The 26,592-nt window shown below is 43.6% G+C and overlaps 2 protein-coding genes across 4 annotated transcripts in view; both read left to right on the forward strand.

The window, feature by feature from the left end:
- Window positions 1–137: 137 nt before the first annotated feature.
- On the forward strand, window positions 138–22,033 carry EXD1 (exonuclease 3'-5' domain containing 1). The gene is given in 12 exon segments (XM_062635769.1): window positions 138–295; window positions 775–843; window positions 3,382–3,433; window positions 4,717–4,841; window positions 6,084–6,151; window positions 7,110–7,196; window positions 8,275–8,379; window positions 8,499–8,579; window positions 11,750–11,893; window positions 16,316–16,507; window positions 20,063–20,235; window positions 20,237–22,033. Coding segments are annotated over 12 exon segments (1,344 nt in total). The 5' UTR covers window positions 138–168; the 3' UTR covers window positions 20,358–22,033.
- A 2,224-nt stretch (window positions 22,034–24,257) lies between these two features.
- The window catches only part of INO80 (INO80 complex ATPase subunit), a 370,843-nt gene continuing 368,508 nt past the window's right edge, over window positions 24,258–26,592 (forward strand). For 2 of the 3 annotated variants that reach the window (XM_062635778.1, XM_062635775.1), the window contains exon 1: window positions 24,258–24,399. The gene's annotated coding sequence lies outside the window, so the exon portion shown is untranslated. Of the gene's footprint in view, window positions 24,400–24,906; window positions 25,280–26,592 lie in introns of those variants that run through there. The other variant, XM_062635776.1, reaches the window with a different exon arrangement.

A 26,592-nucleotide genomic window follows, 5' to 3' on the forward strand; every position in this document is an offset into this window, starting at 1 on the left:
GCGCACAGCACGCGCCGCCAACGCACGCTTCCCCTCTGTGATTGGCTGTAAGCTACGACGGTCCCGCCCCTGGGGCGTGGTCTCGGTGTGGTGCCTCAGGCCGGGCGCCGTTCGGTGCTGTCGGAGGTGTTCTGTGGGTGCTTGCGCTGGTTCTGCCCGGGATGCGCCATGGCTCTCAGCAGCGAGGGCTTCTCTGCTCTGCTGGGCAGAGCCGTTAAAGTCACCTTAAAATGTGGCGTCTTCCAAGGGGTGCTGCAGCACGTGAACCCCGACCGGAGCCTCCTCTTGCGGACAGGTCGGGGCCGGCCGCGGCGGTGGGCAGGGCCGTGCTCCGTCCGCCCTCAGGGTGCCTTGGCGCCGCCCGAGTGAGGAGAGGAGGGGGGTGAAGGGAACGCGGGCGGGCCTCGCGCTTTGAGCCTGACCGCGGAGGCGAGGGCGCTGCTGTGGCTCGGGAAGCCTCAGCGTTGGGGTAAACGAAACAAAAGTAGGAATTGGTAGCAGCTGCCTGTGCGCTCAGGTGTGAGGCTCTGCGGGGGCAGCAGCCGCAAGTTGTGTCCTGCTCGGTGCACAGTGTTCCTACAGAAACTTTCTGTAGACTCTTGAGAGCTGACGCTGAAAACAGCTCATTTATTGATTTGCTTGTTCTCCCTAGTTAATAGTACTACCCGGTCCTGTGTTCTTGCTTTGCTCTGCAAATAATAACCTGCTACCCCAAACAGTGGAAGTGGAACTTGATGTATGTCTATTTTATTTATTTTTTTTTGGTCATTTCAGTTAAGAACTTGGAAACTGGCAGAAGCAGTCCAGGAATAAAGATGTTTTTTAGCGCTGAAATAGTAAATGGTGAGGCTTCTTCTCTAACTGCATTTTGGGGTTGTCCTGGATTTAGCAGTAGCAGTCAGTTTTTCTCCTTGGTAGCTGGTGCAGCGCTGTGTTTTGACTTTCAGCCTGGGAACAGTGCTGATGACACCGATGTTTTTAGTTGTTGCTAAGTAATGTTTACCCTGACCAAGGACTTTGTGAGTCTCATGCTCTGCCAGGGAGGAAGGGAAGCCGGGAGGAAGCAGAGACAGGACACCTGACCCAAGATAGCCAAACAGTTATCATGCCGGGGAGGGTAACTGGGAGTTACCCGGAAGAACACAGGGTCTTCTGGGTCAGACTTTTTTTGGAGGGTGGTATCGCATTCTCTTCCTTTGTTATTTTCTCTTATCATTGTTGTCATTGGTGGTAGCGGTGGTGATTTGTGTTGTACGTTGGTTGCTGGACTGTTCTTGTCTCAACCCGTGGGAGTTGCATTCTTTCGATTCTCCTTCCCATCCCTCCAGGAGTGGGGAAGGGGGGGAGGGAAGGAAAGAAAGAGGGAGGAAAAGGGTGGGGGGGGAGTGAGTGAACGAGCTGACTGGCTGGGCTTAAACCACAGCAGGGGTACAGGGATTGTGCATGCTCTTAGTTCAGCATTTTAAATCCACTGTTTGGTCACTGAATTCTTCAGTTGCACATCTTTCTCCTAAAATCAGTAGCAATTAGAGTGTTATATAAACTACACTACTTTTGTCCCCCAGTTGTAATAGTCATTCCCCACTCTGTGAAGGTAATGAGCGGTGTCCCTCAGGGGTCGGTGTTGGGACTGGTCTTGTTCAACATCTTTGTCGGTGACATGGACAGTGGGATTGAGTGCGCCCTCAGCAAGTTTGCCGATGACACCAAGCTGTGTGGTTCGGTTGATACCCTGGAGGGAAGGAATGCCATCCAGAGGGACCTTGACATGCTTGTGAGGTGGGCTGATGCCAACCTCATGAAGTTTAACCATGACAAGTGCAAGGTCCTACACCTGGGTCGGCTCAATCCCAGGCACAGCTACAGGTTGGGCAGAGAAGAGATTCAGAGCAGCCCTGTGGAGAAGGACTTGGAGGTGTTGGTTGATGAGAAAATGAACATGAGCCGGCTTCAGTGTGAGCTTGCAACCCAGAAAGCCAACTGTATCCTGGGCTGCATCAAAAGGAGCGTGACCAGCAGGTCAAAGGAGGTGATCCTACCCCTTTACTCTGCTCTTGTGAGACCTCACGTGGAGTATTGTGTGCAGTTCTGGTGTCCTCAACATAAAAAGGACATGGAACTGTTGGAACAAGTCCAGAGGAGGCCATGAGGATGATCAGGGGACTGAAGCACTTGCCATATGAAGATAGGCTGAGAAAGTTGGGGCTGTTCAGTGTAGAGAAGAGAAGGCTGTGTGGAGACCTCATAGCAGCCTTCCAGTATCTGAAGGGGGCCTATAGGGATGCTGGGGAGGGACTCTTCATTAGGGACTGTAGTGACAGGACAAGAGGTAATGGGTTAAAACTTAGGGGAAGTTTAGATTGGATATAAGGAAGAAGTTCTTTACTGTGAGGGTGGTGAGGCACTGGAATGGGTTGCCCAAGGAAGTTGTGAATGCTCCATCCCTGGCAGTGTTCAAGGCCAGGTTGTACAGAGCCTTGGGTGACATGGTTTAGTGTGAGGTGTCCCTGCCCATGGCAGGGGGTTGGAACTAGATGATCTTAAGGTCCTTTCCAACCCTAACAATTCTATAATTCTATGAGTCTGAGGTCTAGTGACGGTACTGCATTAAAGCTTATTAGTTTAATAAAATCCAATAAGACCACTAATAAAAGTAATCCCTCTGAAGGTAATCAGTTGAGATAAACATATCCCATGTTTATATCCTGAAGGCAAATTACGTTCATTGTGCATGTTCTTATACATGCAAGACTTTCATTAATGTGCCGCTGGCAAGTGAAGTTGCTTAAAGTTCTTTTTACTTACACAGGCAAAAGCATCCCTATTAAATGCTCTATTTATCTGAACCTCTTTCTGTGGTTCACTAGTGATAAGAATATGGAGTTATTTAAGAAAAATATTTCAGTGTATGAAAGTCCTGTGCGTTTCTGTTGACATCTGCCTTTATCTGGGGATAAGGAGCAAAGTTCTGAGGGGAAAATAGCTAGAAGGCAGTTACTGGACATACCAAGTGATTAACTGACTCCATTCTGCTTTTTCCTTGTACCTTCAAAGTAATTTCTGTGTATTCTTCAAAGTAATTACTTGTTTGATACTGACTTTGTTTTGGTGAGATGCTAAACCATTAGCTTGGTTTTAACTGGTAGTATTCTGAAACGCTCCTTGCCTAGGCTATCCATGGAAGTTATTTTATATAGATTTGTACATCAGAGTGATTTTTAAACCATTTATACTATACTTTGAGTTCAGCTTGTTTGGTTTTTTTTTGCATGTATGGCCATGTCCCGTGGTGGTAAGTATCAGTTATGGTTCTCTTTTTTTCAGGGGGAGATAACAAGTGCTTGTCAGCACTGCAGCATAAATTGTTTTTTTCTATTGCAGTGGAACTGCTGGATGAGCCAGATTCAGGGAAAGGAACAACAGTCCTCTCTGAGTATGTTGAAGAGTTTCCTTCCTTTCATGGTAGCAGAAGGGGTGGGATGCACTTGCTAAGGGAGCCACCACTTACATTTAGCATAATACTGATGTTCAGACTCACCTGTGCTAAGTTTGTATTTCTCTGCCTTACAGAGGCGGTTAGTGGAAGACCTCCAGTGTAGAAGAATTTGCTTAGTTTGTTTCCTTGTCAGCTTGTGATTTCAGGGAGGATTTCCCATAATCAATTCTTCTGTGGTGGAACAGTTCCAGGACAATTACACAGGGAAGGTTAGACTTACACAGATGCTCTCAAATCATATATAAATGTGACTTTGGGAAGCTGGTAAAAATATGGTTCAAACTCCTCCTGACCCATGCTTCTAGATGGCTTTGGTTTGAGTCTTCTCACAAGAACATATTTGAATAGTTTATTCTTTCTATTAAAAGAAGTAGGAATGAAGTGTTGTCTACTGAATAGTCCTTAATATATAGTTAAAAGGCACATAGAATTCTGATTAGCAGCAATCTTCTTCTTTGCTGCTGTCTTCTTTCTCCCTGTTAAGTAAGCCTACATTCACACATACTTGAATATGGTCACCTCAGAATCAGATTTCTGTGATAATCCTTTAAATACATATTTTTAGGTACAAGATTCTTCAGCTATACCTGAAGGCTCATTAGAAAGGCTTTTTTAATTTTTTTATTCTACTGAGACAGATATGTACATAATTTGAGCTCTGTAATCATAATGGGATGGGTTTATAGCAATATAATGAAAGTTACATAATTTAATAACTTCCATTCGATTACAATAATATTTCAGATACAAGTGCTTTATGTATTGGTGAACTTGTAAAATAACCCTTCAATTACAGTAACTAAATAATGGACCAAATATTACTGATTCAGTGTGAAAGATTCATAAATATTTAGATTGTGTGGTTCTTGTAATCAGTTCAGGTACTTTGTTCTTTGAACTCTCTTCCCTTGAAACCATTGCTGACCTTGACAGTAAACATCTATTCAGGTTCTGCTTTAACCTTTTACTTTCAGAATAAATATGAAATTTTATATTAAATAAAGGCCCTTTTGTGCAAGATAAGCTTATTGTTGGGTAGCTTCAAGATCTTTAAGAACCATGCACATTGGACAAGGACATTGCATCATATGCAGTGGTTCATTGTCTGGTCACAAGCAGATGGCAGTGGAAGAAGTATTTTTCTTTATTAAAATGTCCATGCTGGTGGAGTGTGTAATGTTTTGACATCTGTTCTATGTATGGTTGCCTTGTTCACGCAGGTGGACTTCAGCTGTTGAAGGGAACAAACAAGCAGACAAAGAACCAGCAGGTTGTAGATCATGTAGTTCTGTTTCCATAAAGAGCCAGCTCAGAGCCTCAAACAGCTTAAAATGCTCCCTCTCAGGTAATGTGGATATTAGTCAAGCAATGCAGTTAGTCTGTGTCAGACAACATCTTTCACAGAGGCTGTCATCTCTTGGTTTGCCTGTACCAGAACAGGATGTGTTCTGAAAGAATAGTGGTCACAGAAAGATAGGTACAGAGCTTGTTACTGGCAGACATGCTCTTTGCCTGCAGAAATGTTCACAATATCAGAAGGAAACTCATCTGCTTTCTAGAATGTTTATCCTGTAGCTGTCATCAACTGTAACAGTGGCTGAGCAGCACAACTTTTGGGGAAATCAAAGTGCTTTAGCCAATAAGCATTCCTCTCGTGATTGTTTTAATCTTATACTTGTTCCTGAAATGTATGTGGCATGATAGATAACTCAATGCTCACTAAAACTACTGCTCTTCGGTTTTGTGCTGGCTGTCATGTGATTGCATTGATTTTGTCGTGTGCTTTCTGCCTTATACAAATATACATGTACAGATGCAAAACGTGATCAGCTCCTTCTGTTCTCATAGAGCTGTGATAAGAGTGCAAGACCCACATAGGTTGAAGGAAAGTTAGCTGCATTTACCTGAGTAGTGGGGGAGAAAATAAGCAAAGGTTGATGTGATCTGGGGGAGCTTTTAAACATTTGTTCTTATCATCATTAAATTGACTTATTTTAGAGTTTATTATTAGTGTTTGCAACTTACCTAAGGAGAAGGGAGAATCTTTTAAGAGAATCCTTCTTTTCCTGTTCATTAGATATTGTAAAGCAGGTGTTAAAGATATTAAAATCTGGATTAAATTCTCTTTAACTCCTTGCCCACTTAGCTACCTGTGTTCTATGTGGCACTGTCTGTTGGGTTTGTCTTTGTTCCAATCTTTTTCCTTCCCTGGACGAGCCTGGGAATTAGGTCCTTCTTTAAAACAAAAAAACAAAAATACAACTCCCCCAAAAACCCCAGATGTAATTTTTTAAATTGAAACTTTTTTGTTTCCTTTATGCAGCATAAAAACAAGAAGTAATGCTGCAACTCACTTTTAAACAGCCAGTCTTTTTGTCAAAAATCAGAATTTTGGGTCATGCTCTAGACTGTACATACCTGAATCAGATGGTTCAGTAACCTCTTTGGGTGTGTTCAGGAGGTAGAGGGGGAAAATAACCAAACAGCTAAACTAGGAGAGTGATTATACACACCTGAAGTACATACCCTGTGCAAAGTTCGCTCGAGTAGAGGAAGCATCTAATGATTTCTTTTTTCTTCCTTTTAGAGAAGAAGGAAGAAGAGAATGTGGAGTACACAGTTATTGATTCTTTCCATGAGAAATTTGGCCCAGCAGTAAGTACTGATAAAAGCTGTTACGCAGCATATATGACTTCTAAGCCTGTTCAGTTCCATGAGGTGACAGGATTGTAAGCACTGCTTCTAGGACCTCTTATGCTGGAAATCACTTTTGCAGACTGTAGTGAAATTTGAGCAATAGGTAGTAATGGGCTTCTTTAAGTCAAGTAGAAATGGTATCTCTGGTGGCATCAAAATACATTTAAAGTGTGTGTAGATGCAGGAAAAGATGGCAATGCATGTGAGTTTGCAGTGGGTGAATGTGAATCTGCATCAGTGCGTGTTGATTGCCATTTTTCAGACTTTATCACCAGTAATTGAGGTGAAGGGTCAGTATTACTATGTAATTATTTTGTTTAGGAAGGAAACAACGTGAGGATTAGTTGGCATTTGGAGAGGGAATTGATTGCATTGTTTTTGTAGGTGTTTAGAACTTTAGACATGCCAGTACTTTTCTCTTAAATCACGTATGCCATAAGTGGATGTGGTAGAAAGGCTTTGTTTCCAAAGTCATTGCCAATGACAGATATTTTTATTCCATTTAATAACATTTTTTAGATCCTGAAGTGTACCAGCAATACTACAGGTCCTCCATGCCATTTTGTCTTGCAGTAACATCAGTTGGGAGTTGGGCTCTTAGTATGGTAAATCTATTGCACATACAGAGGAAAAAGCTTTTTGTCACAGGAAGAGATTTCTCTTCTTACAGAGGAAATGAACTGTCACTTGAAAAAGAAGCTGATTTTTTACTTTCTGTTTGTGTGTAACACAAACTTTCTACTTGTGTGTTACACGAGTGCTTTCTACTTGTGTGTTACACGTGCACTATAGATTGCTTTATCTTAATTGTCTGAAAACCTTTTATGTCTGTGAAAGTATAGGTTTACAATTTGCCCCTCTGTCTGTCATTCTCTCACACTACTTACTTTACCCCTCCTTTTTTTTTTTTCATTAGGTGCTGCACCTAAAACAGCAGTGTGTGGTCAGTATAGCAGGAGAAGGTGTTAATTTGTGTCGTTATGGAAAACTGTCATGGCTTGAGGTAAGAGGCAGGTGTTTCCCAATATGTGTCACTAAACAGAGGCATAACTGAGAAAGATTTGGGGGTTAGCCTGTGCTTAAGACTTACTCATGTGAATGTTTTTAGACATGATGTTCTTCAAGACAGATCAGGCATTTAGTAAAATACCTGTTATGGAAAGAATTAGGCCATTATAAGGCAATAAGCAAATTACTAAACTTATATGTACTATATACATTTGTATATAGCAGGGTAGCATATTTGGTTTGCCATCTTTATAAACATGTACACAGGTAGAGGTATTACACTAGTACAGCTATTGAAAAACTGCAAGGCCTAATCACAACACCAGTACAATTGAAGGAGTAAAGTCCATCTAAAGATGCATGTATCTTAATTAGTTGCAATATTATCAGTATCTGAAAAGGAAGGGACTGAAAGGAGAGTAGCTTAATATGTTAGCTTAAAATTGTCTTAGTTTATATTTAAATAGGTTTTAAAGTGAGTGTTTATTCAAACAAAAATCTTGTCCAGGAGTTTGTCCTTCAAACTTAACTTGTTTATGCAGAAGTGTCCACAAAATGATTGCTTTGGTATGGCTAAATCACTTTCAAATGACAGCCTTTGTTGAACTATTATGAATCTGAACGTAGGCAAAACCTAAATTTTAGATCCTGTTTCAAATGCTAGGATGGAAAATGATGTCCTTTATTTCCTTGGTACTGGTCTTTGACAATGAAAGGAATGTCATGGGCACAAGAATTTTGTTGGAAGTGATTTCTTTAAGAATGCCACCATAATAGATGTAGGAATTTATTTTAAGTACTGTGCATAGTGTTTGCTCTTGATATGTCTCAAAATGCTGTATTTAACTTGTATAATAGACTACAGGGCCATTATTTCTATTGTGAGTCTCTGAGCATCTCTGGAAAAAGCAAGACTTCTCTATGAATTAGCATTAAGGAAACTAAGCCTGATCTCCCCAGCAACCTCTATGTAAGAGTTTATGGCTTGTGGGTAACAGTACACTCTCTTCTACTTTCACATCCTTTGTTGTTCTGTGCCTCACTCATTTTCTCTGCAACTGAATTTGTTGTAGATAGCATCAAAGAGCTGCATTTTTCTATTTGATATCTTCCTTCTGGGACCACAGGCTTTCAAAAATGGATTACAAATGTTGCTGGAAGATAAAAACATCTTGAAGGTAAGGGGTGAATGAGGATGTTTGTGGTGGTAGAGGTCACATACATCCATAATGATCTAGCTGCACCAAAAAAGCTGCAGTTGGACACAGGTTTGCCTGACAACTCATTCTTGCTTCAGGTCATGCATGATTGCCGCTGGATCTCAGACTGCCTTTTCCACCAGTATGGTGTTGTCCTCTTCAACGTCTTTGATACACAGGTACCCTCAGAATATTCTGGTTGGGAACAAAAGTTGCAACAGGAGAAACTTCAGCCTTGTTTAGGGCATTCTCTCAGAGAAGATTTAACATTACTAGAATGTGACAGTTGTGGAGCCATGTAACTGTAGTGGTTTTTTTCTAGCTAAAAAGAACCAGCAGACAAGGATGATAGTGTTAGTCTTTTGTAGGCCCATTTTAAAAGATAGTTAATATATGATATTAGCAGCAAGTTTGATGGGGGAGGGGGGTTAAGATGTATTAGCTGGTCTCGCTTAGATTTGGCACAACTTGAGGTTGCTGTGACTTAAACAGAAGCCAGGTCAGCTTTTGCTTTATATTCTTTGTTACTCTTTCTACACATTTCAGATGTAAGAGCAGATTCAGGCTACAGGTATCCAGCACTTGGAAGCACCTGCTAATAAAAGCAGCGGTTAAAGTGAGAGAACAGGCCAGGTTACCACAAAAGTCTGTTTTTGCTGGTTCAGGCCCTGGAACTTGTGGTAGTTAATATGTGACTAACAGGAGAATTAAAAAGAGAAAAAAACAACATCATGACTATGATCTTTCCTATTGGATATGGATATGTTGCACACATTTATGTATGACTTGTCCTTGCATATATACTGACTTTTCATGTCATAGATATGACTGTGTATAGTAGCACTTCAAGGCCCTAATCTGGGCTATGTAGTAAGCCTTATAGAGCAGAGGTTTCTTTCAGTCCCTTGCTGATCTTAGGCTTTTTGCAACCGAAAATTATGTTATTCCATTATAGATGAAATATCAGTCAATATCATTGTTAAGTCTTGACTGCATGAAAAGTGTAGGGGTGAAAATTGCCACCAATGCTCTCAACTGTACTGGCTAGAATGTAACTGGAACAGTGGAAATAACTAACCAGAGCTATCCAACCTGATGTTCAAAGTACACAGAATTGCACTCATTGTTCTGCTGTCTTGTGTAAGCTGACATGTGTGATTTCCTTGCACTGACAGATCTCTAGACTTAGATTCAATTACTCTGATTCACTGGCATGAATCCTACTTCTCATGTTAGCAAGTTAGTGAAGTAGTCTGGTTTTGGCTCCCCTTCAGTGTATGTGATACTGTGGAATTAAGCTGTCTTGTCTTCTACTGCTGGACCAAGTAACTAGAAGATACCTCTGAGCAAACTCTCACAGATGGTTTTTGTGAAGTGCTTCTTAAAGGCAGCTTCCTAGTGTTGTTGAAATTGGAACAGGCTGTGTGCACAAGTGAGACTGCCTAAAAAACACAGCAGTGGAATGAAGAACTGTAGTTTAGATGGGATCCCACCTGCATCATTTGAAAAGTGTTACTTATCCCTGGTTTTGGCCAGTTGCTGCAACTGTTTATTCCTTCCAGTAAGTAACCTAATATAATTGACATGTAGACGATGACAGTGAAAGGTTTCTTATTTTCACTGTCTGCCCCTTTGTTCTTACAGTACTTAAGCATCACCTGTTGAACTAACTTCGAATTATAATGTTTGTGGAAGTCTGGTACTGCCATTTCACATTTGACAGCCTGGGAGGGAGAAGGGGCATGAGCCTTGTTGGGTTATAGCAGCCTAAAAAGCTGCATAGTGACGAGGGAACTGGGTGTTGTCAGTGCTTGCATCCCTAACATGGCCTTCTGGGACACTTCTACACTGCATCATGAGGCTAGAGCATTCTCACACTCTGAAATCACTGCCTATTGTAAAATGTTGTTGGTTGCATATCTGTGTACTACCAAGGGAAATAGTACAATTCTTCCTAGAGGTGTGTGCTGAAAGAGTAAAGAAAATTTGGCAGCTGTAGACTTCCCATGAGACAGAGATCCGTGCAAGGTTGAATCACAAAACATACAAGTGAAGAAGTCACTGTTCCTGTCTGGTTCCACATACACTACTTTTTAGTGTGCTGTAATTTTTCTGCGCTTGAATCCAAACCATGAGCATGCAGTGACTTTGGACAAAACTTCACAGTGAAAGCTAAAACTTTGTTTTCATTGTGGGCAAGTTTATTCTATAACCTTGTTCATTCAGATGAGTATTTTTACAAATATTGATCACAAAGATGCTTTCACTTTTGTTTAAGTCTTTTCTCTCCTTGTCTGAAAAGTGTTGATATTTTTTTTTTTTTTTACTAGAAATGCTCTCTCTAACCATCTAGAAGAGTGAAACACCTTTCCATAGATTTGAACATCATCTTTAGTTTGACTTGGAGTAAAAGTAACTTCTTGCTTTGAGAAAGTCTTTCTTGAGGTTTCTCTTCATCTGTGTTTGGCCACTGAGAATGAAAAGCCAGAGAAAGTATTAGTGGTCAGAAATACAATATAAAGGACTGTTCAGTAATGAGTGATGGAGACTTCCTCTTGACATGGTGGGTTGTGTTTATGATCCAGTGAAGCCCAGCTTTTCTTGGGCCTTCTCCGTTTTCTTTTCAGTTAACTCATCAGTTTGAATTGTTGCAGATCCTTTCCCCAGGTGCGTTTCCTGCCCCTTTTCACCTGGTGGTTTTAGACTACTTTGGACTGCAGCAATGTAGTCAGCTCAGCAGAAATATAGGCAGCCCTACATTCTCTGCCCTATCACAGAGCATAGGAGGGTCTGACATTTCTTTCCTTAGTCCAAGATTGATTGTTCTACTTGTGACACTTCTACATTTTGCATTTCTTCGTAATACCTTCATACAATCTTTTATTCCTTGGAAATTCAGTGAATGGATTGGCTTAGCACTTTCTTCTAGTAAGCTTGGCAAATACCTGGCTTCTCTCCCAGAGAAAGCAGCAGTTAGTTATTTAGCTGATATCTCAGAGGCAGCTTTAGTCATTAATAAATCATACCAGCTTGCTTGCCTTTGGTATTGAACAGGAAGAGATTCCCTCTCCCCTGCAAGATCTTATAGACAAGTTAGGAATGGGTCTTGGAATTTATCTTTACTATAGGAGGCCAGAAAAGGACAGTTACAGTTCTGTGGTCACTATTGCAGGGGCTGAGTGGGTGCTGCCAAAGGAGTCAGTTTACTAGATCTGCACCTGTATGCAGTCAAAAAGAGGATTAATTTTTTTGCAGTACTTCTAATATGCATTCCCACTGTAAAACCTCCACATTCTTTGCTTCAGGTTAACAGACACTGGTCATGGCATATCGATCCCTCTCATCACAGGTTGCTGATGCTCTGCAGTTCTCAATGGAAACAGGTGGCTTCCTTCCACACCGTGTCTGCACGTTACAGGAGTGTTTGATGCAGCACTTGAAGATACCTTCCAAATGGGATGCCATCATGAACTGCAGGCAGCAGATGGCTTCAGTGAGTGATTCAGTGAGGCATCTTATGAAGACTCAACTGTGAGCTGTGTTTTGCCCATCTTGAGATGTTTGTGGGTGTTTTTAAGCACATGGTACTATGCAGTGGTCTGATTGCTCTGGTTAAGGACATTGTTTAACACTGGCTTGGGAGACATGCAAGCTTTAGTTGGCATCAGTGCTTATGCTGGTATTTCCTAATAGCTCATTTGAAATTGAGGTATTGAAGAACCACAAATAGAGGTTCTTGTTACACAATAGAGGATATATATAACTTGGGTATCTTAATATATTTGAATTTTGAAACAACAGAACAAGTTGGTTAAAAAGAATCCTGAGTCAAGTAAGGAAAGGGAAAGCTTTTATTGCCAGCACTATTAGAATGAAAAAATGAGACTGGTGAATTTTTTCTTGCTTTTGCAGTTCAGTAGCATTTGCCAAATCATTATTCTCTATTGTCTTTGGTTTTGTTATCTTTTTGGATGGGGACAAACAACGGGAAACTTAATGGGCCATGATCTCCTAAGATTTAGGGAACATATGCTTGATAAATAGAATAGACTATTTCAGTTGGAAGGGATGCACAACAATCTCTGATTCTTGCAGTCCAACTCCTTGACCAATTCAGGGCTGACAAAGTTAAGGCATGTTACTAAGTGCATTGTCCAAATGCCTTTTGAACTCTAATAGACTTGGGGCATTGACCACCCCTCTTAAGAAGCTTGTTGCAGTGTTTGACCACCCTCTCAGTAAAGAAATGCTTCCTAATGTCCAGTCAAAACCTCCCCGGTGCAGCTTTGAACAATTCCCACGTGTCCTATCCTGGATACCAGGGAGAAGTGATCAGCACCTCCCTCTCCACTTCGCCTCCTCAGAAAGCTGTAGAGAGCAGTGAGGTCACCTCTCAGCCTCCTTTTCTCCAAGCTAGACATGCCCATAGGCCTCTGCTTAATAGTGTAATCCTTCCAGCCCTTTCACCAGCTTTGTTGCTTTCCTCTGGATGCATTCAGGAACCTTCACATCCTTCTTTTGTTGTGTTGTGGACACCCCATCCCTAGCAGTGGTCAAGGCCAGGCTGGATGGGGCTTGGAGCAGCCTGCTCTAGTGGAAGGTGTCCCTGCCCGTAGCAAGGGGTTGGAACTGAATGAGCTTTAAGGTCCCTTCCAACCCAAAATCATTCTGTGATTCTAAGATTCTTAAATTGTGAGGCTCAGAACTGCACACAAAACTCCAGGTGAGGCTGCACCAATGCTGAATACAGCAGATGATCACCTCCCCCTAGTTTTGCATATTTATATAGTTTAATTCAAATTAGTAACTCCCTGTAACCCTTCCACAATTTACCAATTGGACAACTAATTTGCATAAGGATTACACAATCCTTAATTGGTCAACTAATTTGCATAAGGAGTACATAACTAGCTGTGTATGGTCAGGGGAGGCTCTCCCAACCTGGGCAGGGGTCTTTTAACCTGTAGATGTGATTTTTGTATTAAAACAAAATTATAATGGGGATAGTTCACCAGAAGGACACTTAATCATGTTTCTCCTCACTCCTGAAAAACATATTTTGACGATTGTCCAGATGTTGTCAGGATATAGCAGACTTCAGGGATCATCTTTTCTTGATTAGAGGTTCATTAAGCTTGTTTTTCTCAGTTTTATTTTCCTCAGTTCTATTTTTCTTCGGTCTTGTTTTTCTTAGTCTCCCCACAAGGCCAAAGCCTCTCCAGCTATCAGTTCTCATAAATCACTGTTGTTTCTCAGGCCTCCTGATGCATTAAGAGGCCATTGTCATCTATTCAGGCTCTTTCACAGTAATGCAAATTTCAGTTTCTTAACTAAACACCTATGGAATTTTCACTATGTGATGAGCCTAAATAGATTCCATGGAGCTCCAGTGGCTCTAGTCATATGCATTTTGGTGTGAAAATCTCACTTGACAGTCCTTGTTTGTGAGGTGCCTTATCAGTACGTGGTCTCTTCACTATCTGTAGGAGTGTAACAGAGCCTGGCTGCAATGTCTTCACTCCGCCCCACTCTCTATTTAGTTTACCTTGGCATATGCCAAGGTCACAGGATTGCCTGGGAAACTATTGTAGGGTAGATTCTGTGCATGTTAACTGCAGTCCATCCTAGAAGTAGCAACTGCATTTTACCCTAAAATTTCTTTCATATTGTAACAGAACTTGGACGAATCCTTTAGGATAACACACCAGTGTTATCCATCCTAAATGCAGAATCTGACATTTTGACTTGTTAAAATTTTAGCCCATTACTCATAGTCCAATGCTCTGGTCTATCTGATCCCTCCCATTTTGGTATTGTCAGCAAACTTGCTAATGGTGCACTCAAGGCCTGCATCCAGATCACTGATAAATGTATTGAACTTGCCACAGTTCACCTCCCCAAGAAAAATGTGTTGAACAGTACAATTGCTCACCACCTCTGACTGATGCCCAGCCTGTCCCTGAGCAACAGTTAGCCCTTTCCAGCCAATTCCCCGCAGTTTATATACTGGGCATGATGTTCTGTGGTATGGAATACCCCTTTGGCTAGTTTGGATCAAGTGTCCTTTCTGCTTCCTCCTGTCTTCTTGTGCTCCTCACTGGCACAGCACGAGAGACTGAAAAATCCCTGATCAGGGTAAGTGCTACTGAGCAACAACTAAACCATCGGTGTGTAATCGGCATTGCTCTTGGACTACAGCCAAAACATAGCACTGTACTGGATACTAGGAAGAAAATTAACTCTATCCCAGCTGAAACCAGGACACTCGGACAACTTGTGCAGAAGGATGCTGTGAGGGACAGTATTAAAAGCCTTACTAAAATCCAGAAAAACTACATCTGCTGCCTTCCCTTCATTAGGGGGTATCATAGAAGGGTATCAAATGAGTTAAATAATATATAAATATGCCAGTGCCAGTTGTGGCATCTCTTTTGCTGGGTTCTTAATTGCTTTTCTGGGATGGGGGGGAGGAGACAGAGGAAGCTATGGGAACTAGATACTTAATGAGTATACTTATGTTGCAGAGAGGCTGCCTGCTCTAGTAAGTCCCATGGACTATTACCCACTTCTAGTGATCCATGTGGGTGCTGGTGATATAGACAGTAGTAGCCTGGGGAACATAAAGAAGGACTACAGAGCCCTGGGTGAGGTGGTTAGGAGCTCTGAAGCTCAGATAGTCTTTCGTCAGTTCTCCAGGATACAGGGGAGGACCTTAAAAAAAGCTAGGAGGATTGGCCAGCTTAATAAATGGTTAGAAGGGTGGTGTCATAGTCAAAGGGTTTGGATGTCTTGAACACAGGACCCAAGTTTGTAGGCCAGGTCTGGTGGGGGCTGGTGGAGCTGGTCAGAGCAGTTTTGGTAGTAGGCTTGCCAGACTGGTCAAGGATGCTTTAAACTACATATGTTGGGGGAGGGGGGCGTCATTCCATCCCAACACACACAGTCAGTTCCCAACACCTATAATAAATGCTTGGAGCAATGCAGAGATATTCCAGCCGCTCCAGCCAATGAGCCAGCTTCAGTTGGAGCTTGGCTCAGATGCCTCTATACAAACGCCTGTAGCATGGGGGGAACAAGAGACCCCACTATATATGCAGGATTTCTTTTCTGAATAGAAACTATTTTCTTTCCTAACAGATTATTTTTTTCTCCTTTCACACTGGCCTTGTAACTTCCTGAGTAAATCTGTGTGGTTTTGCATTGTCTGGTCATAGACTTAAAGCCCTTCTCAAAAGCCTGGATTAAATGTTAATCACTATTGCTCCAACAGCTACTCAGTGAAACCTCTAATTTGAACACAGCTTTAATTTTGTGTAAGTTTTGGAACTATAATAGTGACTCTCAAAACCTCAATGTAGAGAATTCTGTATGGCAAATCTGAGCCTTCCTTAGTTTACCAGACCAAATCCTTCTATTGGTCTGAAGACTAAAAGTGGAAAATGACCATGTAATATATATGTAGTAAGTACACCAGTGTAAATCACTCTTGCAGTGCTTAACTGGGACTTATTTTCATGTTGTTCTGGTTTCAGTTGTGATGGCTGAAGACACTATCCCCAGCTGTTTCCCTGGCTTCCTTGATGGGAGGTTTTTTCCCTTTAGATCTTTCAGCTCAGTTCTTAGGAATCCAGCCTTGTTTCAGAGATGGGTGAGAGAGAGTCTAGCATTAAACGCTGGAATAGGTGTGTGTTTAGTTTTTTTTTTAAGGAAGCAATACCAACTCCCAAACTCCCTGTTTTTTAACATACACAGGCTTTGTACATAGATGGCCTTGGAAGCTGCAAGCATTCAGTAGCACTTAAAATAGGGATCAGCACTGGGAGATGTGTTGTAAACTGCAGAAGAATGTGATGAAAAGCTTTGCTCTGTTTTTTGCTACTTAAATAACTGTTTTCATTTGCATTGGGAAACACAGGAAAATCCTGACATATGGTTCCTGAGACCCTTTCCACCTTCGCTGCTTAAAGCGCTTGCTCTGAAGGCTATGCACCTTTTGCTGCTTCACTCTTCCCTAATGGAGAACTTGATGTCTGACCTAACAGCTGTAGTACATGACTACTTGAATGCTTATCGCTCTGGGTCTGCAGATCACCTTTGGAGCACAAAGGTAGGTAAGTCTTTGCTTGTTTCTCTGGTTAGTGAGTTGATATAAGTCTTTGATGGATGCACTCTGGAGGACCTAGCTACAGCAGCTTCCTTTTCTTCAACTGTGCACCCTACTTGATGCCACATAGCTCATTTCCTATGTGCAGCAGCAAATGTGATGATGTCTGTATCTACTTAGCTGCATTTTATGTCCATTAGCACAGGGTATTCTGGACGGTGACCTGCAGCTGTTAAGAACGTGCCCTCTGTTCACTCTCATCTCAGGCTGAGAACCCCTGAGCTCAACAGGGACCACGTATATGTGAGGGCATGAAGAGGGATAGGCCGTTGTAAAATGCTGGTGCCTGGAGCTGCCAGAGTTGTTTTGTTTTGGTAGTAACATTTAGTATCCAAATCTTGTTCTGTTTTTAACCTATTCTGTTATCTTTACTGCGGAGCTATTTCTCATATACTGACTGTTTCTCAGTAATGTTATTTCTTATTGGCCAAAGATTTTTATTTCTGTAGAAGTATCTCTGAGTTATTTTGTCTTCCTAATTTATTCTCAACTGTGTTATCTTAAAAAATAAAGAAAGAAAATTAATCACTTTTCATCTTTGGTTACATAGAACCAGTAGTGCTGCATGTCCAGACACCTTGGAGTGGCTCTTGTGGAATTGCTTGTTAATTTTTAATATGGGGGAGGTGGTGGTGGTGATGGTAAAGATGATTTCTTGCACTGATGGAAAGAAGCAGTGGAAGAAATGGTGTGGGGTTTTTCTGTCTTCTCAATGAAGTAATCTTGGGGTTTGCAATAACTATGTAAGACACTGCTGGCATTAAATTTAGGTGAAAAGTGAATGGTTAAACATCCTCATTCATCACAGAGTCTGAACTAACCTGATCAAATCTTGTTACTGCCTCATTTTTGCAGTTATAAATGGCTCAAAATATGTATTAGGAAAAAAAATGCAGGTTTACCTTCACTGAAAGAAATTGTTTTCTTCTTTGCCCTGGTTTAACAAAGCATTTAAGCATAGACTTGAATCCTTTGGGAATTACTGAAGGGCTCAGAGCAGTAAATCCCATTACTAAGGATTTAGGAGATTAGTTTAGATAACCACAAGAGGTCATAGTTGCTTCATAGAAGGTAGAGAAGAGGTGATATCTGAAAACCTTTTCTTTTTAGAGGAGAGCTGCCAAAACAAAAGAAGGTTGTTCATAGTTCATGGAGAAAAAAAATGAGCTTGACGTCTGCATTTCCCATGTGGAACGCATGCAGAAGTAGGTATGACAGGAAAAAGAACAGTCTGTTAAAGTGAAAAGCGTACAAATTCTGGTTTGCATTGGGCTATTTGTAGAAGTTTTGTAAGTGGTACTCAGGTTGCTGAAGTCAGACCTTCTGTAAATCCATTTATTCCATAAGATTAGCCAAGGAATTAATCTGATCCTGAGCATTTCAAATGGCATTTTGAAGATCTGTTTGATACCACATCTGATAATCATACTTCCTGCAGTTGCTTTAGAAATCTTGTAGTGTGGGTAGTAAAAGTAGCCATTTTCAGCATCATTTCCCTATTAATCATTGTTTCTGTATCTTGTGAGAAGATCAGACTAATGAAAGTATCTTCTATCTCATTGAAAATCTGCTTGCCATACATGTTCAAACTCCAAATATGGAGTTTGGTTTAGTTAAATCTGGTCTGTTACTTCAGTTTCTTCACTGAGTAAGCAATGAAAGTTAACTTTAAGGGAATTCTTCCCATGTCTGAGTTCAGCTAAATCTGTTTTAAGGAAGAAAAACAAAAAACAGAGAAAGCAACACCCCTGTGCAGCAGAGTTGATGGTTGATTTCCCAATGCACTTAAGGTAAACCTGCAGCAGATGAGGTGTGGTGCAGTATATAATACCAGCTAACACGTTCATGCCCCGTGATGGCATAAACTCTGTTCTCTGTATCTAAATATAACTGGGTGCCTGAACCAGGAATTTTCCTGGTTGGCAGGTGAGGTGGGCCTGCACACAACACATGCTTATCTTCATGGACACACAACTTCGCTCTAAATGGTTTAGGGCATAGATTACCTCTCACTGTAGGATACTGTAGTAGTTAGGAAACTGGATGCACATTCTCCTGGTTAAACAGAACTTAAGGTGGGGTGTTTTCAAGTGCTTGCTCTGCTGGTTTTCTGTAATCCTGCCTGAATTATTTAGCCTTCCTCTGGATCTGTGCACTCCTCTAGGCACAGGTTTTGTGAGGCATGGCCTTCCCTTTACAAATGCTCTGGTAAGTCTTTTCCAGTGCATTACATCTTTATATCCACTCATTCTGTTCTTAGTGTTTCTACCAGTATGCTTATACAGATTTCTGACTTACGAGTATGCTGCTTCCTGTATCTTTCCTGGGACCTTCTCTAAGCATTTACCACCTTCCAATCCCTGGGTATCAAGGCAGATTTCAGACAAGATATGATAGTTACTAGTTCAGCTTTTTCATCTTCTGTTGTTCAGTTTTTTATTGTGCTGCTTTTGTATTCTGATCATAGCTTGACCCTGCAGCAATGGTTGACATTTTGTGCTTAATTTATTAGTTGTTATATTTTTGTTAAATATTAATAAAGTTATTCTGGCTCTCCCTTTGGTTATCTTCTGTAATGTCATCCTTACTATTTTCTTCACTTGGATGGGGGTTTGCTTTCCTGAAGGATGCTTACTTCATAGTCTCTATTCCCCTAATCTGTTGTCCTGCCAATTTCCTTTCACTCTTTCTGTGTATTTTTTGCTGTGAGGTCACATTTACCCTATGCTGCTTGTATGTTGTCCTGAAGTTGTCTCCGTGCTACCTGCTAGGATTGAATTTGCTTGGCTGCCTCTTACTAGTTTTTATCAAGCTTCCTTATTTGTGTAATTCCCCTTTCTACAGCTGTTCACAACTGTGGATTTTGCTGTTCCTACAAGGATGGTCAGCACTGCAGTCCTTGTTGAGGAGCAGATCCTTGAATGCAGTATCTTGAACATTATCCCATGCCCTGCTCAGGATCAAATCAAGGAGTATATCTTCTTTCACATACTTCCTAAGTAGCTGTTTCAATGATCTGTAAACTATGTTGGCTTCTTCCACAAAAGGTTTCTTTTACCCTTAGGATAGAATACTGTAGTTTTAAATGAAAAGCTGGGAAAGCTTTCCTACAACTGGTTATGCCTCTTTTGGGGTTTTACAACAACTTCATTGTGCAGAAGGTTTCTCAGGAGACATCTAAAACCCCCCATATGTGAATTATTACTTAAATCTTGAAGATCTTCATAATAAAGGAGTAAATAAATGCAAGTCTAATATTTTTCCCTTTAGGTTGCCTTTAAAAGAAAGAGTTAGGGGAGGGGGACTTTTTTTTCCCCCTGAGGTATTGTTTGTGTAAGCAGGTAGTTGGTATATTCCAGATCTAATAAGAGATGATTGTTCTGTTTCATTGGCTAATTACAGAAGGAGATCTTATCTGGTACTAACAGAAGTAGAGCATGTGTAGGCATATGTACTGATTTTACTTCTTTTCTCTTTCTTTTCCTGTTTCCTTACCAGCCCACTTGCATGGAGCTGCCAAAGGAGCTGCGTCAGCTCTTAGATATCCAGACACTGCGAAAAGAGAGAGCAGTCAGAAACTACAAAATGAACAAGGATGGTCTTTTGATCAGACCAACACCCATGGAATTCAAAAAGAGAAACAACCCACAGGAGGATGGAAACTACAAAGATGGATCACTCTCCCACAAATAAAGGGGTGTCCCATCTTGCATCCTTCTACAATTGGGATGTACTTTGTCAAGAAAAGCTTAAAAAATCAAACTCAAGAGGTAAATCTGTGGAAGAACCTTAAACCATCCTCAAGCTGGCTGAACAAGTGACTTGATAGGCTTAGACTGGGTTTTTGAAGACATCCAAATGAAAAAAGGGGCTATCCCCCAAGCAGAAGTGTAAAAGAAAAGCTCTTCTTTACAATGATGGGTAAACCCATTGTTGAATGGAAATAAGTCTTTCTTTTGAAGGAAATTCCTTCTGTGTCTTGCTCTTCTTCTCTGGGTTTACTTTTGAGATCCAAGAGCTATTTTTTTATTTTAAAACAGTGACTTTTGGTTTTCTTGCTTTATCAGACCAATGTCTTAAGTTGTATTGGTTCTTTCATTGCCTGTTGTGGGCATGTAAAAACTCTTATTCAATCCAGACATGTAAACAGGGGAGCTTGTAAGAGGCTTGCTCATTGAGATTAGAAAGAGTTGGCTTGGAAAGATTAAAAAACCTTCTGGCCATCCCGTGTGTGCTTGGTTTCCATACAGATAAGTCTCTTGGCATAGCCGTACAACATAAAAGTGAAAAAAATCACACCCAAATGAACCACTGTGCTAGCAAAACCAGGGTTGTACTAATCAAGAGGACTTCTCTGCCAAGTCAGAGTTATTTTAGGCTGGGAAAAGCAGCTTCCCACTGAAGGTTACATGCGAGTGTTGTCTGTCAGCACTGCTCTATCAAACTCCTCTGGATAAGACTGTAACACTAATGTGGTATAGAGATGGACATGTGTGTATAAACGGGGAGGGAGAGGAAGCAGTTAAATTAGCTTTAACAAATAGCACCCTTCCCCCCCCCCCCCAGTAAAATTAGATATCAAAGCAAAACCAGGTTATTTCCGGTATCCTTGTTTTATTAAACCACAACACTGGTATCCACCAAAAGTAAAGCTCCTCCAATGGGTAGTTATTCTATCACATGACAAAATTAATGTAGGCCATGCCTGAGTCTTGGAATTATTTCTGGGGGGAAGGAAGGGGAAAGGGGCATATTTCTGTATTTGACTTGCAAGCACAAGATTGTTGAAACTTCCATGGTTTTGAAATGATGAATTTATACACAGTTACTTTAAATACTTTAAAAATACGGCATGTTTTGCCATTCAGATGCTTCAGACAGGGTGGGGAACCTCTGCAGTATAAAGAAGGTTTTGTTCTCAGGGTTGTGGCTATGAGTATTGGTGAACGGTGATGAGAAACATAAAATAAGGAAGAGTGGAAGAGATGAGAGGCACTGTAACCACCAGACTGCAGTCCCAGAGCAATCTGCACATGTGGTACTAGTAATGACACCAGGTTGCAAGGGACATGATGTCTGTGTGTGAGTACATACAAAGCCTATTTGAGATGGTTTTCTTTGGATGTAAACTGGTGTGACCAGATGCTTCTGATCTGTCTGCATGCATTTCTTTTGAATACTGTTAGGGGAAATGTGCCTTAGTTTTTTTGTTGGTTTTTGTGGTTGATTTGGTTTATTTTTCCTCTCCACAGAGAGTACTTAGACCAGCAGTATTTAAATACATGTCTTCTTTGAAAGGACTTACCTGTGAGAGTGGCAGAAAACTTGGTAGAAGAACTTCCAAGGTTTGCTCTTTGTCAGTACATTTTGCTACATTTGTTTTTAAACCCTTAACAGTATTCTGTAATCAAAATGTACAGTTCCTTTGTCTCAGTTCACTTTGGAAGAATAAAAACAGGTTTGAAACGAGTTTGTCCTACAACTTTTAATTTGGAGATTGAGCCTGTGTTTCATTTGGTCTGTGAAGAGATGCTGGTGGTGGATTGGGCCCTTCTCCAGCACTGGAGGTCCTCGCATTCATCTGGAGCAAGGTTCTGCTAAGCAGTGAAGTGCTATCACAAAGCAGCAAGGTATGGCACGATACCCCATACAGGCTCTTCAGAGCCAGACTGCTCAAGACTACTTACTTTTCCCACAACTGAAAGCATCTGGGCCCACCCACTCTTTATTAGAGAGAGAGGAAACTCTGATGTATCAGACAATGGAAGGAGGGAGAGAAGAGAAGTCAGGATGTGAAGGTGTCAAGTTTGGAATGTAGAAGAGTGGTCTAGAGTACCTCTGTGCAGGAAACAAACAAATTGCTGAAGGCTCCATTCTCAGCTTCTTCCAAGAAGTGAATCTCTATCTGGAACCATATTACGATAGAATAAGGATTTCCAGACAGGAATTGGACAGTGTCACTGAGTCTGTGCCACTGTCTTGCTTTACGTAGCAAAACCTGCCTGGGTAAACATGGCTGTGGCTTTGCCTAGTTCTCTTTTGGGAATGGCATAAAGAAATAGATTGGAATTGAGTGATTGCTCATTAATGCACAACGTTAAAAGTGACCATTTTCTGAAAGGACTGGTCTTAGTTCTTGTTTTATTTTGTAATACTCCATAAGACCTTCTCATGCTGCTCAGTGCTAGTACTCAGTTCTGAGTTTGTTCATAATGTGTGACAAAATCGTGTATACTTCTGATCGATCTAACTGCTGATTGTAGTTAGGGATGTAAGTACCATGACTAGTTAAGTACAACTCTGTAGTGAAGCTTTGCTGGGGCAATAGCCATGGCCTTATTTTTGTTTTCTGGTATCTGTAGTAGCTACTGTTTGTGCTGGGATGACACAGAGCTTAGTCACAAAGTAGAAAGTTCTATCTTCAGGCAGTAAGTGATCTGGCTTAATCATTAATTTAATGATTTACTTCAAGTGCACTACTGGCTGGGGTTGGGGAGGCAGCCGTGTTCCACACCAAGTAGCCCCACTGCCATGTAAGCACAAAGTGTCCTCACAGTTCACTTTCATGTCTATTTTGTTTCAGGCTCCTCTGATGCAATTGCTCATGCATGGCAAAGGGCATGTAGTAAACTGAGCTTCCCTCCACCATGTACCCCCTTTCTGTCCATGGTAACGTTAACCATGATTGTGCCCTACTCCTACAAGACAGAATGAGTTGCTGGAGTGGGTCCAGAGAAGGGTCTGGAGCACCAGCCTGAAGAGGTATGACTGCACCCGGGGGGATTAGGCTGGAGAAGGCTCAGGGGTAACCTCATGGCTCTCTACAACTGCCTGATGGGAGGTTGTAGGGAGGTGGGGGTTGGTCTCTTCTCCTAAGTAACAATTGATAGGACAAGAGGAAACAGCCTCAAGCTGGACCAGGGGAATTCAAACTGGAAATGAGGCACAGTTTCTCACCCAAAAGGTGGTCAAGCATTGGAACAGGCTCTCTCGGGTAGTGGTGGAGTCACCACCACTGTAAGTATCCAAAACTTATGCAGATGTGGCCTTCAGTGCCACGGGTTAGTGGTGGCCTTCGCAGTGCTGGGGTAAATGGTTGGACTTGATGGGTCTTAAAAGCCTTTCCCAAATGGGCTGATTCCATGATCCTACGCTCCCCAGCGCCGTCCGCGCCTCAACCCTCCCTCAGGCGCGGGGGTGGCCGGGCACATGCCACCTCCGGCCCCGCCACGCTCCCGGCCGGGGAAATGGGGCAGCTCCCGGCCTGCCCCCGCGGCGCTGAGAACCCGGTGAATGTCCTGCCGCGGCGGTGAGCGGTGAGCCCGCAGGAAGCGGCCCCGGGGAGGTGTCTGAGGGACCGCCATGCCCGCCCCGCTCCCTCCGCGCCCCACCGCCCTTCCGGCGCCTCGCAGAGCCCGCCCCGCCTCGCGCGGCGAGAGCGCATCGCGAAGGCTGCGGCGAAGCGACCGGAGCTGCGGGGACTACGCTCGGGGCCAGGGTGGCGGGGAGGTATGCGGGGCTCGATTGTTCAGGCCTGGGCATGGCGCCTCTCCTCCCCCCCGCCATGGCTCCCCGTGTCCCTGCTCCTCTCCTCTCAGTGAGCGAAAGTGGCCGCCGCCGCCGTCCCAGCGCCCGCAGCCGCCGCCTCCTCCTCAGCAGCAGCGCGGGCGCCATCTTGGCGAGGCAGGAGTCGAGAGCGCCCCGCGGCAGCACACAGGCAGCGCCAGCCCCGGCAACGCGGGGCGAGAGGCCGGGTGGAGCGAGCGGGGGAGCGAGCCCAGGAGACACCCCCAGCCCCCCGCCGCCGCCGCGCCGCAGGCGAGCCCGCCACACAGGTGAGCCACCGAGGCGACCGGGCGAGGACAGGCCGGGACGGAGCGACGAGAGGCGGTAGCGGGGCCCCGCCGGGGCAAGGCCGTGGCTTCACACCCACCACACCCCCCACCCCCCCTTCTCTCCGCCAAGCAGCGGCCGTGGCAGCCGGGCCTCTTCTTAAAGAGACAGGCCCCTTCCCCGCCCTGCCCTCCAGATGCGCCCCGATATAGCGCCGCAGGAGCCGACCCCCCCTTCCCGCCCGGACCGGGGGGGGCCTCCGGGACCCCCCCCAACACACGGCGGAGGGAGGGCGCGGGGGTGAACGGCGGGACCGGGGGGGGGGGGGGGTGGCGGGGGCGCCGCCGTGCACCTGCGGGCGCACGTGCGCGCGGCGGGCGGTGGCGCGTGCGCTGGGGGGGGGGGGGGGCGGGAGAGAAGGGGGAAGGGAACGACGAAGGCGCGGAGGGGAGCGGGACGGGCGGGGGGGCCGGCGGCGGTTGCTGCGCGCCGCGTCCTTCCGGCTCTAACGCGGCTCTGGGACCCTCCGGCCGCCCTTGGGCAGGGCGCGGGGGTGTAGGCTGGGCCTTCGGCCTGTACCTGCCCTCTGCCGACAAGGCCCCGTGCGCTGCTGCTGCTCCAACGCGGGGGCGCCCTGCTCGGGGGAGGCCTGGGGCTACCTGAAGCTCCGCGTGGAGAGCGGGGCGTGCTGGTGACATCGCTTCCTAGACAAGAGTGTACCTGAGACGTGGGTTAGTGTTTGTGTGCGCTGGGAAACACCTCTTCAGAGCCACGGTGTAAAGAAAGTCACTCCCGTTTCACTGCAGACACACAGCCTGATACAATTTTTGTTTTAATTACTATTATTTAACTGTACATTCTGACTGTTGCTGATCTTGTGTGGTAAGACTCCTCCTTACTGTTGTAGGTGATAATAATAAATTCCTTTAGATTACTGTCATCTTTTCATGAAGAAAATGGTGCAAGTCAAGCTCCTTTTTTTTATATACTCTTACATGCGTTATTAGAATTCAAGTTCTCTGATATGAACAGATCTACTCTGTGGATATATATATACAGCGCATCTGATGTGCCTGATACATGAATCAGATTTGTGTTGTCATTCCTTTATCTATAGGAGTAGGTCATGACATCTAGAGGCTGGCAAGATACTGAACTTTTTCTCAGAGTTTAAGGGTATTCCCTGTGATTCACTTCTAGTCTCTCTCTTGCACATGTATTATAAAGCTGCTTAAAACACTGCCTTGCAAACCAGTGCAAACCTCATGAAGTTCAGCAGGGACAAGGATTGCACGTGGGTGGGGGCAGTCCCAAGCACAACTACAGACGGGGTGGAGACTGGATTGAGAGCAGCTCTGCGAATGACTTGGGGGTGTTGGTCAGTGAGAAGCTCAACATGAGCCAGCAGTGTGTGCTTGCAGCCCGGAAACCAACCATGTGCTGGGCTGCAGCGTGAGCAGATTGAGGGAGGTGATCCTGGGGAGACCCTCCTGCATCATCCAGCGCTGGGGCTGTCCCCCAAGAGGGACATAGAGCTGTTGGAGTGAGTCCAGAGAAGGCCACAAAGATGCTCTGAGGGCTGGAGAAGCTCTGCTCTGGACGCAAGCTGAGAGAGCTGGGCTGGTTCAGCTTGGTGAAGAGAAGGCTGGGGAGACCTTACAAGTCTTCCAGTACCTAAAGCGGGCTGCAAAGGAATCTGGAGAGGGACTTTTTAAAAGGGCTTGTAGTGACAGGACAAGGGGGAATGGCTTTAACCTGATGGAGGGGAGATTGAGATGAGATATAAGGAAAAAATTATGAGCGTGCTGAGGCGCTGGCACAGGATGTCCAGAGAAGCTGTGGCTGCCCCATCCCTGGCAGTGTTCTAGGCCAGGTTGGACACAGGGGCTTGGAGCAACCTGGTCCAGTGGAAGGTGCTTGCCTGTGGCAGGGGGTAGGGACAGGCTGAGCTTTAAGATCCCTTCCAACCCAAACCATTCTGTGATTTTATGATTTCTTGACTGTTCAGATGAGGAAGTTTTGTAGGTATAACATAATCTGTAAATTCTGTAACAAATGTGCGCTTCGGCAAGCTAAATTAAAAGATGGGGACTGTTCTAGATGGCAGGAAGAAAGTGGTTCTCTCAGAGCTTTCTTGGATGTAGTTCCCTTTTTGTGGTTGGGGGTGGAAGGAATGAAAACCAAACAAAACTGAA

The sequence above is a fragment of the Pezoporus occidentalis genome, unplaced genomic scaffold (genome assembly GCF_034315485.1).
Source record: "Pezoporus occidentalis ecotype Australia unplaced genomic scaffold, CSIRO_AGI_Poc_V1 ctg46, whole genome shotgun sequence".
Taxonomy (NCBI): domain Eukaryota; kingdom Metazoa; phylum Chordata; class Aves; order Psittaciformes; family Psittacidae; genus Pezoporus; species Pezoporus occidentalis.